The sequence below is a fragment of the Hirundo rustica genome, chromosome 2 (assembly GCF_015227805.2).
Source record: "Hirundo rustica isolate bHirRus1 chromosome 2, bHirRus1.pri.v3, whole genome shotgun sequence".
NCBI lineage: Eukaryota > Metazoa > Chordata > Aves > Passeriformes > Hirundinidae > Hirundo > Hirundo rustica.
In genome coordinates, this window is record NC_053451.1 from 15,422,795 (window position 1) to 15,436,125 (window position 13,331).

The window sequence follows — 13,331 nt, forward strand, 5'->3', positions numbered from 1 at the left end:
TTACCAAGAGAAGGGGGGTATCAATATTTATTGGGATTAACAGATACCTTTTTAGGATGGCCAGAGTCTTTCCCCACCAGGACTGCCAAAGCCAGGGAGGTTACCAAGGTGCTGTTGCAAGAAATAATACCATGCTTTGGAGTTCCAGCCACAATATCCTCAGATAGGGGACCATATTTTATTTCAAAAATAGTTCAATAGATCAGTCAACATCTCAGCATAGACTGGGAACTTCACACGCCATACCGTCCCCAGTCAAGCAGTCAAGTTGAGAAAATGAATCATTTGATCAAATTGTGAGGCTAGGACAAGAGGTTAATTTGCCTTGGCCGCAGTCCCTCCCATTAGCATTGCTGCAAATTCAGACTAAGCCCAGAACTAAAGAAAAGCTGAGCCCTTTGAAATGCTTTATGGGAGACCATATGGTGTGCAGAAAGGGATACCCACCCAAACTGAGGAAGAAAGGCTAACTGCTTATATGGTAGCCTTAGGTAAACAACTCAGAGAAATTGAAAAACATGTGGCTGGAACTCAGAGCAGAGGGCTGGACGGCCCAGTGCATGACACACAGCCTGGGGATTATTGTGTATGTCAAGTTTCTTACAGAAAATACTTTGGAGCCACAGTGGGAAGGACCATTCCAAGTGCTTCTCACCACTTTCACTGCAATTAAGATCCGAGAGCAGAATGCCTGGATTCATCACTCTTGAGTGAAGAGAGCTCCTGAGGCCCCTGGAAAGTAACACCAGGTGATAATGAACTGAAACTAAAATTCACTCGAACAAAATGAGTACATTGCAGTTAGAAATGTCTTGTAATCTCAGTTATAAGAATTTAGTTGAGAAAATTGTTCTGTTCATAATCATAATTGCAATCCAAGAACTGGGAAATACCTCTGGCCAGAACAATGCTGAGTGGCCTTGGTCCCAAGCTTTTACTTGGCACACTGGATCCATAGGGGAATATTCTAATATAAAAGATTTAAACCTATCAACTGTAGTCATGTACAAAAACCCAGTATATGAAAGGCAACAGTGGCAGAAACAAAGGTTGTGGTCACTCCAAGGGTCTGTAGGAGAGGAAATTAGAATAGGGTGTTGGATGATTAATGGAACCACTCATAAGAAAGCAACCCAAATCAGTGTTCCAACCACTCCCACTGAAAATTGCAGGAAGCTTTGTAGTCATTCAAGTGAATTGGACTGTTGGTGTAACTTTACATTAGTATGGGCTGTTGAGGTGGTTTGTCTTTGGGCCCATGATAACACTGGGCTTTCCTTCAAATCTAAAATAAATGCCACAACTAAGCCCATCACAATTTACACTAGCACCCCAGCCCAAACCCAAATCACACCACCTAAGTTTGGGCCCAAAATCTATGAAATAGGCCCATACATAATAAGAAACACGGGCCAACAACAATTGTTGTCTAATCCAGAATGGTCTCTCAAGCGCATTGAATTGCTAATGCAAACTAACATCTCTGAGGTTCAACCGGCCTGCTCTTCCTTCCTGAAGACATCCTTTGAGGGCTGGACAGCATGATTGCAAAGGCAAACATACACCAAGAGTAGATTGCGGAGAGATCTGACTGGAATACTAGGGACAGGGCTGGGAGTGCTAAACGGAATTGATTCAGAGATATTAATGAATAAATTGGCTACTGCAACAAGTGATCTAACAAAATTAAAACAACGCATACAGTCATCTTTGTTGGCATTGGGAACCAGTCAGTGGCAGGTTTCAAAAGTGTTGCCAAGCTGGGAGAAAGCAGAGGACCAAGACCACAGGTTAATCCTAGATGCACTTGCTATGGCTCAGAGTAATGTGTCTTTGGCTTTTAGCTGTATACAGGCACAAATATGGATGCAATCAACAGCTGCCTTGACTATAAGAGAAGGAAGCGAAGGAGCCTTTCCAATGGAAATCCGTAAATCTGTCTGGGACAATGCTACTGATTTTGAGAAGAAATTTCAGTCTTGGTGGGCTTCGGTAAACTTTACCTATGATCCAATTGCTAACATGGCTACTGCTCTTGTGCTCACTGTACACAATGCTACAGTTCATGTTATTCACCCCATTACAGCATTAGGATTAAATGATGAGAGATCAGTGCTCTACCCTTCAGAACACAGAACATAGGCACAGAGAGTGGATGAGAAATGGCAAATTGTAAATCTGGAATCTTGCATTAGCCGGGAACAACAGGGGTCATTTGTGAAATTAACACAATTGATGATCAAGATACATGCCTTGATACTGAACAGGGTGTTTGTCACTTTGAAATTTATCCAAATACTAGTAAAAAACTGTACTTGTATATGTTGGTCAGGGTTATGTGTGCTTCTATAGAAATAGACAGAGAAAATGTAACTTTGCTTAACAAGAATCATTCTAATCTCTGTATTTGTAACTTTGTCAAAATTTTAGAGTGTGACTTTCTGTATTCAGCACCAGTCGTGTCCCCCCAGCTAGTTAAGTCCAACAATACTATATATCACAGGCTGTCACCCACACCTATTGGGATGAATCTCAGTTTAGTAAAACAATTAAATAATCATCAGGACTTTGTAAAAAATCTAAAAGATATTCAGGAAACTGGAGAGAAAACTTTAATTACTGTCCATCACAACACAAAGGAAATAAACAAGGTCCTGCAAAGGGTGAAAGTCACAATTGGTGGGACTCACTCTTTGGATGGTCACCTACTACAACTGGGATCCTAAATACATTATGTCACCCCATCATTGTTTTACTAATATTAGTTAGTATAAGTTTAGTGCTATCATTTGTAATGTTTATCTGGGATTGGAAACTGTTACAATGAATAGCAATATTAACCTCTTTATCCCAAGCACACGGCAAGGCATGGAGAGACACTTATTGCAAGGACTGGAATTTGTACTGAGTAAAAGAATTTAATGCCTTATTGAAAAGGGGGGACTGACACATGAGATTGGAAACTAGAGGATATTAATCACAGAAATCAGAAGATATTTATTAAGAATAGGTATCAGGTGATGTGTATTGCGTGCTGCTCTTTGTACTGTGTTAGTTGCCTAAGGAGGGAAGGGACAGGACTATGTGCAAGAACAATAAGGAGAAATACAGGGATGTCTGACTTGGGGAAGGATGTTTACCAAAGCAGGAGACAAGAATACAAGATTACCAGAGGCTCCTCAGGCCCCAGGACCACATCAGGCAGATTTCATAGCTTGGACTGTGACCAGAAGATCAGTGAGCATGCACAAGGCAGTGGGGTCAGAAGTTCACCTCAAGAGGAAGACAACCTTACTTCATCCTTTGGGACCCCCGAGACCCCCTAGATGACCACCAGAGATAACTGCGCAGGCGCAAAGGACTGATACGACGATTAACATACGAAGCGGAGAAGGGGGAGCCAAGGAATGAATTTACATAAGGGTATTGCGAAACTTGATGCATATGTAACATTCTAGAGGTTAAAAGAAAATACGAATGAGCAAGGAGTACGCATGCCTTTGGGAGTTATCCCGCATTGCATCCAGCGCTGAGTAAATCACATACCTACTTTAATACTCACTTTGTCTCGGGTTTTAGAGTCTTTCCGCGTGTCACAGTGACAAAGAAATGGCAGCGGCGAGACAGGGCCGGCGCAGCAGGGCAGGAGAAGGCGAGCTCAGAATTCCAGGGCACACGAGCAGATGGTGGTAGACTTCCCAGGACTGGACTTGGTGGTGATGGTGAACTTCTCCCACAGCAAGCAGCAGCCTGGCCGTCCTCTTTCTGATGCCGAGAGCAAGAGAGCAATGCTGCCCCCAGCCTGGTCATTTACCTGCCCCAAAACTCGTGTTATCTCCCCCGTCTGAGAGAAACTCCTAGGGACCCAAAGAAGTGTAGCCAGGTGCTACAACTCCTCTCCTTTGGCTCCTTTGTTCTGCTTGAGTACCTATAAGTACCCAGTAGTTAGTTTCCTAGCAACTTACGGGAAAAATTCTGTAAGTAAAACAGAAACAAATCTAACCCCCAACAGCCTGAAAATGTCTGAAGCTTCACCTTGCACCTGGTACCCATGAACCTGAGCAAGCCAACACAAGCCAGCGAGATGACCAGCATACTCCAAGGGCCGAGGAGGCTTGCGCTGGCTCTCATCCCTGCCTGGCACCACTCTCGCTTGTTGGGGACCACACTCACCAGCTCTGCTGATGATGAAGTGCAAACACTCCCTAACCATGTTCTGTTGAAATAGACAGTCTAGAAAACTTCACCCATTTAATATATCAACTCAACAGACAAGGATATTTTAATTTTATTTATTCCCCCACCCCTCCAAGAGTAATTTCCTCAGGGCTGGGGAACAGCAGTTTGTTCCCGGCCCACAGCTGCATGCAGTGGCCTGCCTGGTTTATTGCTGAAGAGGGTGATACCCAATCAGTCTCGCACTTAGAAGTGAGAAATTCAGCTGCTGTCCTCTGTTTTCTTTTCTGCTTCATGAGCCTGTCGAACTATTTTTGTTCATACCTGTGGCATATGTCCTAAAGTTAATTCATGTTAAAAGATATAAAATGTAATGCAATCTCTGTAAGGATAAGTTTCTGTTTTAATCCCGTATGTTAAGAGTTAACTCAGAGAAAAGTAGCTCGGAAAAGGCACAGGAATTTCTCTTGCCTAAAAGACATGGGAGGGACACAAAAGAAAAATGATTGGAATTACCAGAAAGGGAGGCCCAAAAAATGCCTCTGCCGGGAAACGTTAGAAGAAGAACAATGATGATGGAAAAAGGGGATGAGAGCCCGGAGACACAGATGATTACATCAGATCGATATCTAGACCGTCTCCTCCTGAAATTAACATCTCCACACCACACCTGGCCACAGCCATTAACGGCATTGTCCTCCCCCTCTGCCCTATTCAAACTCTTAGAACTGGAACATGAATGTTTAATGAAGATGCCTCGGAGGAAGAACCGTCGAAATCCCGAGTTTCTCTCAGCGATCCAGTGTATAAAAAGAGGCTGCTGCAAGCCAGAAATGTGAACTTGGGGATAACAGACTGGCAGAGTGTGTTATCATTGTTCACCCGGTGCCGACCCCGGGCTCGATGCTGTCCTTTTAATTGTGGCTGTCCGAGACTGTCATTTTGTCTCTCAATAAAATTCCAAATTTTGATTTATCAAATTTGGTCTATCGTATTTATAACAATACCTAATATAATCTTTCCAAATAAGGAGCTTGCATGGCTAGAGGTGGGCAGGATGCTGCCACTGTTACCTGGGAACATCAGCTTCCAGAGTTGGAGCAGTTGTGGGAATGTTTCTCTTGAAGTTTTGGGAACTTTGTTCATGCCTTGTGCTTTCCATGCATGTTATAGTGTACATTTGTTGCCTTTCTTTCAGAAGAGTGTGTGTGGAGGGAATCATAAAACCTGATCACTTAATCAGTGCATAAAACAGCAATTTATTAACAGCTTGTGCATAAGTAGCAAGAGCAGCACCAGCATCTCACTGGACACATAACCCCACACCAGGAGACTTGATTGTCTGGGAATTGGTGTTCAAAGCAATTGCATTTTTCTATAACTGGGATTGCATGGGATTAAGGTATTATAAATGGTATTTGCTCTAAAGGCCAGTGGCTTTCTGTATTTTATGGATAATTCCAGCTTCCTCTAAAAGGAATTTTGATAATCTCTCTCTAATGAGACTGGGCTAAATTGAATTATATCCTCCCTCCCCCCTGAAGTGGGAACTTCTATGATACTGGACATATGCACAGTATTCCTTTCTCGATCATATGTGTGACCTGTATAACAACACCTACAGAAATAGACACAAGCTTAAGCTTAAACCTAAATATTTGTAAAAGAAAAATGACTTTTTTTTTTTTTTTTTGAGCAGTTTGGGGCCTGAAAGCCTCTGCTCATCATCACACATTATTCTGGCCCAACCAGTTCAGTTTTAAAACTGGAGAAAGTAAATCCTCTGGGGGCATTTTTAAAGTTTTTGTAACACACTTGAACTCCAGGGCCTGCAAGTAACACCACCTACCTCCAGTGCTCTGATCCCTTGAGATTAATTCCCTTGACACAGTAGGGAGGAGCAAAGGGAATAAACCTGTGGTTGGTGACAGGCAATGGGAAGCTCTGCAGTTTTTCCCACTACTGGTTCATAGTAGGTACTACCTCATCATCCGGAATCTCCACAGATGGCTTCTGAAACTCCCTGACCTGGTTATTCTCTCACTGACTGAACATCCCTCCTGAGCAGCATGGCTGTGTTCCAGGACAGCAGGTGAATTACCTGAACAGGTGAGGTTTTGTGTAAGATCATGGATGGGGAAGGACTACCGAGTAACAGGACTGGAAACTATTGCTTCCTCCTAGCTGAAGTCAGGAGTGACTCAGCCATTTGTCTTAGCTGTGCAGCCCCACTGCAGGCATGCTTCATCTTACCTGCTGAGGACAAAAGCACCCAGTGAGGCCAAAGAGGCTGCCATGCCTTGCACAAAAACTGAGTTACAAGAGGTTTTCCCTGAAGAGATCATGATGTCTTTATCCTGCTCCTAATTCTTCCCTCAGTCCTGCTTTATCTAACCCATCCACTGTAGAGAAACAGTAATTCCCTTGCTTTTCCACAAATGCGCCCCTCCAGTTTTATTCCAGAACCCATTTCCAAGTTCAAACAGTGGAGTCCTTATTTTGGGCTGGGTACAAAAGCCATCTTGAAGATCCCCGGGTCCACTCGCCCGCTGTGGTCTCATCAGTCTTGGCAGGTGAGTCCTGTGGTGCTACTGTGCTCTCCCTGTGCCACAGGTGCTCCCAAAGGAAGCTCTCAGGCAATGGAGAGAACATGCTGGCCTAGGGGTTATGTAACCCAGCTCACCAATGGCTTTACTCTCTTCCTGCAGAAAAAATTCCTGGTGCTGCTGCCCTACCCTTCCTAGGCACTCACTGTGAGGCAGCAGAACCAGGCTGGATGCAGCCTTGGAGGCTCCTCCTTGCTTTCACCAATATATACATCGCAAGACATGGATCTTGCCAGAAAGCCAGTAGAAGTGCAGAGCAGAGGGAAGAGCTTGCTGGTAAATCACTCCAGGGGATGGCCAGGAAAGTGGGATGTTGGTTAGTCACCCATGTTGTGCTCCTCTGTGCAAGCAAGGGTGGCTGGTTGGCACAGAAATGCACTACTACAACAGGGCTCTTCCAGGAATGTATTTATTTACATTAAAACACTGTTATACAAACTGAAAGTAAAAGAAAAGGAAAAAAGAAAGAGACATCTTAGAGGGATAGCTGTGCCAAAGATGGTGCTCCCCACTTTCTGCCCTGTCTCACTGTTGCTTTCCTTCTGCTCTGGTCCAACTGTCAGTGCTGCAATCTCCATAGGATCCCAACTCTCTTCTCAGTGTGAACACCTATGTATTCTGCTTAAATGGCTTTCAGAACTCTTTGGTTTCTGCCTCCAAAGAAAACTCTTGCCCACACGTTCTTTTCTTAATTTATTTATGTAACACAGTGTAGAAAGCTATCAATTCATAAGCAATGGCTCTGTACAATCATCCTGCAGAGAGCCCCCATTAATTTTTGGCCAGCAGGCATTTCTTCTCCAGAACTGCTCACAATTAACAAGGACTCTTTTTAATAATTTCTTTTAAGATCAAAAAGATACATTGGAAAGAAAATAAAGTTTACCTTTCAATGCCTAAAGTGTGCACATAAAACAGGCACAAAGAAACCAATGTGTATTCTCATGATTTCTACATCACTAATACAGCAGGAGCAACAATCCGTACAATAAAATGCAGCTTCAGAGGAAAAGAATTTAGTAACTCATCTGAAATACTTTAAAAAACATTGGTTTACTTTAAAATGCATAGTGATCAGAAAAAAATGCTCAGCAAAGAGAAGCAGCTAAACCCCACAGACACGGAAAGCATCCCCCATCAATTCTTAAAGCATGTTTCAACTAGGACTTAATTTTTGTCACAAATCACAAGAATAATATACAACTGGCTAAGGAGCTACATGATAAATAATTGGGAAAGATAATCTATCCATGCACTAGTTAAATACAGCTAGCCTCTTTACAGTACACAAAAAACATTCATTAATAATGTAGTGTAAAGATTGAAATGTAAAGAGAAAGAGAGAGAAAATACATTACTGATTTTGTTAATTCAAGTTCAGGCATCTACTTGTGTTACAGCACAGCTGTCAAAAGGCGAGAATGAGTAAATAATAAAGCAGAGTGTTTTTCTTTCTTTCCACATTACTGTATAACTGAACACTGAATGGGCAGTGAAGCAATTATTCTTCTGTCCAACTCATGAGCTGCTATGATGTCCTAGTTCTGCATCTGTTCAAAGAACTTGTACGTGGGATTTTCGTAGCCATTTTGCTGCATCTTGGAAAGGTGGCGCTCCTCTGGTGTCACTGCAGCATCCACCTGTCAGGAGAAGGCACAACTGGGGTCACATTCCTGCTTAATTCACAGCATACCCCATGATTCCCCCTTTACAGCTGTTCAATGTACACTGTACCCTGTGTGTTTGGGCAGAAAGCATCCTCTGGCTCACTTTTTTAACGGAAGATGGTAACACATCACAAATAGCTCTGTAACTCAATTTGTTGCTGCAGGACTTCAAAAGCAGCTGACCAAAGCCAGCAATACCAGCTTTGGAATTTGTTTTCTGGCTCAGGAAGGAACTCTCCAAACAAAAAAAGGGGATGGAGTTTGCCTCTCTCTGCTAGTCTCTAATTAAGAGGGGGTTTTTGCCCCTAGCATATATAGCAGTATCTATACTTCGGATCAATTGGGTCTCAAAAAAAAAAAAGAAAAAACTCACTAAAAAGCTGAAGGCAGTGGCTTGAGTCTGCCTCCTGCCTGTGTTGTGCTCCCAGATCTGTTGCAGGTGTGGTGATCTCAAAACAAAAAATTAATATGAGAGGATAAAATGAGGTTAGCAAGGAAATGCCAGAGCAGCCAGGCACAAGGTGGGCAAAAAATCCCATTGAACTCAGGGACAAAGAATTCCTCTACCTCCAAAGGTGAGTTTGGTTCAGTTTAATGACAAAAAACTTGACATGTCTGCACTGGTTTAAGTATTTATACTTAACAAAAACTGACCTTTCTTGATTATTTGGAAGACAGGCACAAAGCTTAGTTTTGACTTCTCCATTGAATACCTTCATTTCCACAAATTATTTTCTTCCTTCACTGAACATTACAATAATATAAAACTCCATCAAATTAGAGTGGGTGAGAACAGCCTCTAAATCTTAATTAGGTATTTTACCTCTGCTGCATGAGTTCAGTACTTGTGTATTCAAAAATAGAATCCTGGCTACCTTGCCTAGCATCTATGAAAAGTCTGCTTGTCAGTTATTTAATTTGCTACCTGATGTCTCCAGTGTTTGACAGCTCCTAAAGGCAAAGATAAAAAGTGAATTTTACAGTGTCTAAAATCAGGAAGGTGCCTAAAACTCTACTGGTTAAATATTAGGTATGAACATTTTCCTGTGGATTCCGGTAAATAGTGACCTCTTGGAAATACAGCAAGTCACCTTCAGTAACAAACTAGCCTTTAAGATAAAGGAAAGTGTATTCTCTCAGGAAACCCTAACTTACTCTATCTAACCTTTTAATAAAAATGCAAAGGAGAAGAACTGATGCCTGATACCTATTTTAAATCCACTCTGCAATAATGGAAATATCTCAGCCTAGTAAGGAGAGAAGATGTTGGCAAGTTGTTCCCTGATACCCTGGGGACAGACTGAAGGTACTTTCTTCCCATGCTTGGGACTAGCACAGGCAGTTCAGCTTATGTTTGCAGCTGTTCTTTCACTGTGGCAGGTTACAACACAGTACTGACCACCTTTCCCACAGTCCCACCAGAAAATGGCTCCTCTCAGAGCCATCTCCACTTTGTCTGCTCTTTTAGTTGCTGTTTAGGAAATGGTTCTCTGTGTGGCACATACATTCAATTACTCAGATGAACTTCTTACCCCAATTCTGATCCATTTTCATATCCGTGCCCCTTTTTACATCCTGACTCTCAAACTGCATTTCAAATCAACACTGTATCTCCCATCAGATGTGTTTTTCTTACACAATAATTAGACATTTTCTTGAAATACCAACTTAAATGTTATCTCTTGCTCTCTCTCTCTATATATATATGTATCTCACAAGCTTTTGTGAAACTCTTCACAGCTGGTAGCCCTGAGACTTTCAGCACCCCTTGACTCCTGTGGATTAGGAACAGGATGCCAGGCAGAAAGGATCACTGGGGTGCACTGACACTGTGCTCCTCGTGTTTCAAATTCTGCAATATAGCTTGGACTTTTAATACTGCCATTCACAGGCTTTCCTTTTCTTTCTTTCTTTCTTTTAAAATCGCATTTGCATGCAGTATTTCTCTTACGCAACGATCCCCAAATCCACTTATTTCTTCAACTCCTGTGACATGTTTTTAGGTAGCAAGGTCACTCTTAGAGGTAGTTCTTGCTTTATCTCCCTTGTTTGAGAAACTGGGGAGAAAAGAGAATAGCTTTTTCCTTTCCCTGGCCCCTCCCTCTCCGAAAGCGACAACCTTTTTCTTCTAAAGGATGCAAGCTTTCCCTGGCCAGCCCATGTGCATGCCAAGTGCTCAGCTTGGCTGTCAACAATCATTTGGATTCATCAAGGACAGAAGGACCCCATGGAATTTCACAGCCTGTCTCCTATTCAACCTCCCACTCCCAAATCCCAAGACATCCTGTACAGCCATGTGCTCAGCAGTCAGGGTACAGCTGTGTGCTTGCATTTTAAAGAAGGGTCTGCACCAGCTGCTCTGTGTCCCCTGCACTGGCAGAGGGCTGGGGAGGGATGGGGAGAGGCCCATATCTCACAGCACTCACCTTTGCCACTATCCCAGGGGCTGGGCTGCTTTACCTGTCCTTTCTGGAAGCTGCCAACTTCTCCCTCCACAAAAAGACACCATCTAGAGCCATATGCAGTGAATCTTTGATGGGCAATCCCTCCATGCTATTGCTGTTCACTTGTTTTGCCAGCAGTTTAATAGCAATAGGGCCTAACAAACCCATCCCATGCAGATTTTGTACAAATGTGCTGAAGGCCTAATTGCCACTCTAAGGACTCATGAATTTAACAGCATTAATTAATGGTGTTGAAATTGTTGTGAACATGGCTGTGAAGGCAAAAATAAAGCAGGAACGTGGCAAATGTTCCTGCAGCCTTTTCAGTACTTACAGAAAACAAGAGTAAAAGCAGGTGCAGAGGAAAAGCCACCCTTCTGCTCACTCTTGAAGAGGCTGCTAGAGCACCAAGTCAGCCCTGGTTCTTCTACACTGTATCACCAATATCTCAGAGCATCCAGTGCTTCTTCAAATCATGAAGTGAGAGTGTCACAACTAATCCTAGAAACAGCTTCTCTTCTAGCATAAATTTAAAACTCCGTATGAAGCTCTGGGATTTATAGACCAGGATTCCATGTGTGTCAATACCTGCCCGAGAGCATTTCCATTACTAGGAGGCTCCCCAGCTAGGCTGGGATGCAAAGGAGGGGATTGCCAAAACATGAGCTGGACTTCTGTCTTTAAGCTCCAAACAATACTGTACTGAACTCTGTCACTCATTTTAGTTTAAGTTTCTTACTCAGCTTTTCTTATTCAAGACTAGAAAATGTGGTAAGTATGCAGCATAAATTGCCTGTGAGAAAGAAATGGAGTGAGACACCACCATAAATTAAAAAGGAATCAAGAAAACTGCAAGGCAGAGGAGACCAAAGAATTGATGAGATACTTGAAAAAAAATCAAGGAGGTAAAAGAGATTAGGGAAAAAAAAAAAAAAGGAAGGACAAGAAAAGGAAGTAAACACAGACTGAATTTTAAACACCTTTGCACACCTGTACAGTATTAAAAAAAATTGTTTTGATAAAACCAGTTTCTAGTGAAAATCCAATAAACTCTAAAATATGGCATTTATAGGTAAAGGGGATTTAGTGAAGCTCCAACTTGCAGTCTTAGTCAACTTTTTTTTTTTTTTTTTTAATTTTCCCTTTAGCCTTTAAAATAAATAACGCTGATACCTCCCCTCATTCCTGCAGCTCTCTGCTGCAGGGTAATCCATCTAACCATCAACCTACGTGCACTATCACTCATCCTGAATGTCTTCTCTTTGACTCTCTTTCACTCATTTTGATGCTGCCAAACTCTTCACATTCCTTACAACCTCTGCCCCTAGGTACCACTCTGCCAAATTACATGTTTTGAACACAATTATCTCCTTGTCAGTTAATGTCCAAAGCCCCACACCATTTTAAGAAGCTTTTTGCACCCATTATGGAGGTGGCAGAAGCTGAAAACAGCATGTAAGAGGCGTAGGTGCTATGGTCCAACACTTCTCTTTTCTATGATGTCTCTTGAAAAAACACCTTGGTCAGGTAGATAACCTCTTGTAAGAACTGTTTGTCCACCTAACCCTTCAGCAGTTTCAGTGTCATCTCTGCTCCATGCTGCAAAGCTCTCCTGCTGTCACTGCTGGAGGCCTTGCTTCTGTCAGAAAGCAAATGAACTTTGAACAGGCTGTCTTCAAAGAGGAGAAGCTGAGACAGTCAGCGGTTGCCCAGTGCGCAGCAGACGTGAGAATTTCTGTTTTGCCACCTGCTTTCGTGGAGAAAATAATCTCCTGCAGACAGCTGGGGTGGGTGCATCCGCAAAAAAATCCTTCAAAATATTTGTTGGAGCCCCTGTGTGCACATGTAATAAGTAATTTTCAGTCTTTCCATCCTTTATTTACTTAACCATGAAAGTTTTTTCCCAGGGAAGCTGAACAACTTTGGAACATTTTTATTCTCAGAGTAGGGAAAAAAATGACACTTCTCAATAGGACAAGTATATCCATTCTCAGAGCTTAAAAAAAAGGCTAACTGATTTTTTAATAACTTATTTGTTAAAAATCATAGTGAAATGAGAGGGTACAACAGAGGTGACTTTTTGGAAGACAAGAACACAGGTGGAATAAGGCCTATTCTGTAATCTTCCATTATCACTGGGTTAAATTCACACTGTAACTTGTGACACACAAGAAAGAGGTGGCAAATTAGTTAAAGTACACTCAGCCAAGCTGCAGCTGATACGCAGTTATTTTTACATCAAGTGATTTTGCTCTTCCATGCTTTCTGCGCACAGTATACTAGAGGTGGGCTATAGCTAAATAAATTATTCTCTTTAGAATGTAACACTTAATTTTGAAGACATTTTAGTATTAGACACCAATTGTATATGGCTCTTTTTTTCCCCCCAGTACAAGTGCTACAAAATTTTTGCCAGCTTAGGACAAAAACAGAAGTTA

General features: G+C 42.2%; 1 protein-coding gene across 8 annotated transcripts in view; it reads right to left on the reverse strand.

Annotated features, from left to right (window-relative positions):
• Nucleotides 1-7,175: 7,175 nt before the first annotated feature.
• Nucleotides 7,176-13,331, reverse strand: part of APP (amyloid beta precursor protein) — a 211,836-nt gene continuing 205,680 nt past the window's right edge. For all 8 annotated transcript variants that reach the window (XM_040055536.2, XM_040055535.2, XM_040055533.2 and 5 more), the window contains one exon: nucleotides 7,176-8,422. In XM_040055536.2, coding sequence (XP_039911470.1) covers nucleotides 8,321-8,422 — 102 coding nt within the window. In that variant the 3' untranslated portion in view covers nucleotides 7,176-8,320. The remainder of the gene's footprint in view (nucleotides 8,423-13,331) is intronic.